The following is a 3,799-nucleotide window of genomic DNA, read 5'->3' as shown; positions in this document are numbered from 1 at the left end:
CACGGTGGAGCGCCCGTACGCCACCTCCAGGAACCCGAGTGTTGCGCTTGGGCATCGCAAAGAGGATGCGCATGAACACTCCCGACTGGCTCCTTCAAGCAGCAACACCCTTAGTTGGTGCCAAATTCGATGACCAAGAAAGACCGGAACATTAACACAGTTCACGGAATGGATATATGTATTCCACCGGCGCCAACAGGCAACTTCAATTTTATTGCTCCGCCCGACAGCGGAGTTGAAGCCCGAAGAGCGTCATTGGCCCCGAGACAACATGTGCACTAATTAATGGTCTAGATAAATCGCGTGGTTTTTTACCTTCTCCGTAGTAGTAGAGCTCACGAACCATGGCTGCCTCCACAACCCTTTCGTTCGCCCTCCTTTCCGCTTTCCTCTTCTGCGCCTTCGTGCCTTTCGCGTCGGCAACTTCGGTCAACATCACCCGCCCGGCCTATGTCGCCTTCCGCGACGTCAACACCTGCATGCAGGCAGCCATCGCCATCGTGAAGAACACTGACTGCAACCCTCAAGTCTCTTGCTCCTCGGACCTCACCGTCTACCTTACTTCGTGCTCGACCACAAACTACGAGCTCCTCGGCTTCAACGCCACCTACTACCTCGACTACCAGTACAACACCCACTACGTCGCCCAGGGGCTTTCCATCTACTACTCTTCAACGAAGCTCTTGTGGACCTTCGCGACTTCCGACGACCTGCTCAACTTCTACTCCGCAGCGATCTACAACAGCACGTGTAACACGAACGTCAACAAGACGTCCCTCTCCCTCGTGATGACCACCCCCGCCAATGGTGCGCGCTGCACATTCGCCACCTCGACGCTCCTCCCCTTTGTCAGCTTCAAGTCCGTGACCGGAGCTGATTCTGAGTTCATGAGTGCTCTGTAACTGTAATCCGAGTACCTGTGTACACCAATTTGGCCTTCTTGCAAAGAAGAAGATTTTGCATTACTTTGTTTCTTCCAGGGGTAGATTGAGTGGAAAGCAGACTAAACGGCCCCAATTTGGATATGGAATCCCATCTGCTCCTCAGGGGCTCTCACTGGGGCTAGTGGGCGACCTGTGGTGCTTGAGTTGAAGTGCCTCTGAGGTGGCTTCTGGCACAGCAGTGGCATGGGCAACATGGTGGGTGAGAGGGTGCTGGTGATGTGGCTGTGAGTGACTCCAACACCAAGCACTTCTGACTGCTCCATACCTCAGGGTCAGCACCTTGGCAGTGGAGGGAGGCAGGCATGGGCCAGCCAACAACCAGCATCACCATGGGCCAGATCATTCTGGACCCCACAATGAAGTGCATGTGGGATAATGGTATTCCATCCTTGTTGTGGCTGAGCATCCACCCAGGGTGAAACCTACCACATGCAGAACAGGCAATGGCCCCTCATGCTCATCAGTCACTGTGAGCAGGGCTGCAGTATTTTGAAGTAGCCAGGTGGTGTCACTTGTGTTGGGTGTGACCACACTTTGTACCTTGAAGTGCTTCCATCCTCTCTGCTCTCATCACTCTCCACACCCTTCCAATGGTCATGTTAGACAGGGATGAAGCAGAAGAAAAAGGGCACAAAAAATGAAGACATTGGCCAATGCCCTGTTGTGTCATGTCATGTTTCATTTTCTTGGTTTCATTGGCCCTTATATTGTTGCAGTGGAGAGGCCAGGAAATTACTGGGCAGGCATGCCATTCTATTCCTAGACAAAGAGATACCAGTCATGCAGACATGTGTCCAAAAGCCCACCCATTCCTGTATGTGTATGCTAGTGTTGGTGATTTGCACTCTGTCACACCAAAGCATGCTTTGCCAATGATGGCACCACCACATTGGGGTCATTAAAAACCCACTACTACAGGACAACTGCAGCTCTCATCAAACAGTGACTTTCAGTGGGTCCACTCACTGGGCTTTGACCTGACCAGGGCTGCATGCACACCTGTAATTGTACTGAACTTAATTTTGCCTAGCCACACTGCCCAGTTGATTGTGGTAATGGGTTATATATTTGTTGTAGATGCTTGAGTATCCATGATGAAGACAGGGACACCATGGTGGGGACAGCAGCAATGACAGGGACTGCAGTGGTGATGGGGCAAGGAAGGCAATAGAATGGAGGAGTGAGGAAGTTGAGTATCTATGTTCATGGTTGTCCTCATCAGTGGATTCCTATGCCTTATGAAAAAGTTACACTGACCCTTTTTTCATGAACACCTGGTTTGGTGCTCAGCAACCTGCTGCAGGCAGGTAGCAGGGTGGCTGGGCACATATGTGGGTGGGCAACCAGCAAGGTTAAGGATACAACTGTCTTGCTGCTACTTCCACTGTGGCTTGCCACTATTGGTGCGCCTCCATCCTTGTGTGCACCAGTGTAGTTGCACAAACAAGGTGCACACTGGAGGTGAGTTTTGTCATTCCTGAGTCTTACCCACCCATGCTCCAAACACTGGCTGCTGTTGCACTATGCTGCCATGAGTCTTGGCTGCTCCTTGAAACACAAGCGTGTGGTTGAGGCTTGGCTGCTGTGCTGCACTGCGCCACACTAGCCACCATGAGCTTCTGATTGTGATCTTTTTGTTGTGCTGGGCTACACTCAGGCATGTGGGTGTTGGCCTGCGCCCCAGCCTCAGCCTTGGCGTTGGTGAGGCAGTGTGCACTTGTGCTGGCATGTGGATGGCAGGTGTTTGCATGAGCTTGCCAGTGGTGCCACAGCATCAGCAGCACAATGAGCATTGGTGCCACTGTTGATTCACTGCTCAGCCCCAGTCTTGTTTGGTGGGGTTCAATGCAGATGTGCACATTGCTGCCACAAAAAGAACTAAGCAGGTTGCACACACAACACACAGTCTATTGACATGGGTCCCATCCAACAGGATATGTGATGTTGTGTGTGTGTGCATGCATGTGTGAGTGTGTGGGTGGTATGCTGGGCATCATACCACCCACCACTTGGTCATGATGGAGTCAGTCAGCTTCCACAGAAAAAAGACCACTGAGGATAAGAGAGTAGCATGTGGCCAGTCAAACATGGCCAGTCGCCTGCAATGTAGGCCTCCAGCAAGTGCACCCCAGTCTTCTGGCCTCACACTTACCATCTGGTACCCCTTGAAATTCAACAGCACCACACAACAACATCACAACACGCCACATGACCACACACAGGCATCAATTAAGAAAAGAGCAGGCCACTTTGCATGTGGACAAGGTGTGTGATCTTGGGCCAGTCAGCCAAGGTGGTTGCAGCGCTCTGATGGCCATTGTCTGTGCATTGCATGTGCACATGCACATGTGTGGTGTGGTGTGTGGTGTGTGGCATGTGGTGTGTTGTGTGTGGTGTGGTCCTTCAGACCATGAAGACCACTCACCTGGCTGGGATCCATGTCATCGCATGCATGGACAAGGACAGCATTGCACAAGTTCACAGATACAAACTGCATCACAAATGATGCATGGATGGTGTCATTGATGTATTGGATTGCCAGCAAGTGCTCAGTCATCATTGGCCCCCACTCCAGCCACGGGTTTGCCTGCTGCACCCTCAGCAAACAACATGTCCAGATCCATCATTCAAGCACACACCAAAGACCAAACCCAAACCAACAAACCACAAGTTTGTGCAGTTTCAGCAACTGCTCCTGGGCATGGATGTGACCAACAAAGAGCTCTTGGAGTATGCCATCACTGAGATCAAAACTGCGGAACTGCAACAAGCCATCTGTCTCAACAACATCAAGAAACAACCAATAGGGTCAGATGACAACTACAACAGCTTCCTCAAGAGTGACTACAACAATG

At 51.4% G+C, this 3,799-nt stretch overlaps 1 protein-coding gene across 1 annotated transcript; it reads left to right on the top strand.

Moving 5' to 3' along the window:
- Positions 1 to 344: 344 nt before the first annotated feature.
- On the top strand, positions 345 to 902 carry ACA1_359890 (uncharacterized protein; the record flags this gene model as incomplete). Its single annotated transcript, XM_004352405.1, has 1 exon — positions 345 to 902. One exon carries the CDS (start codon positions 345 to 347, stop codon positions 900 to 902), a length of 558 nt encoding a protein of 185 aa, XP_004352457.1.
- Positions 903 to 3,799: the final 2,897 nt, after the last annotated feature.

The sequence above is a fragment of the Acanthamoeba castellanii genome (assembly GCF_000313135.1).
Source record: "Acanthamoeba castellanii str. Neff unplaced genomic scaffold scf7180000084622, whole genome shotgun sequence".
Taxonomy (NCBI): domain Eukaryota; phylum Discosea; order Longamoebia; family Acanthamoebidae; genus Acanthamoeba; species Acanthamoeba castellanii.
The sequence above is the reverse complement of the archived record's forward strand: the minus strand, read 5'-3'. Positions and strand labels throughout refer to the sequence as shown.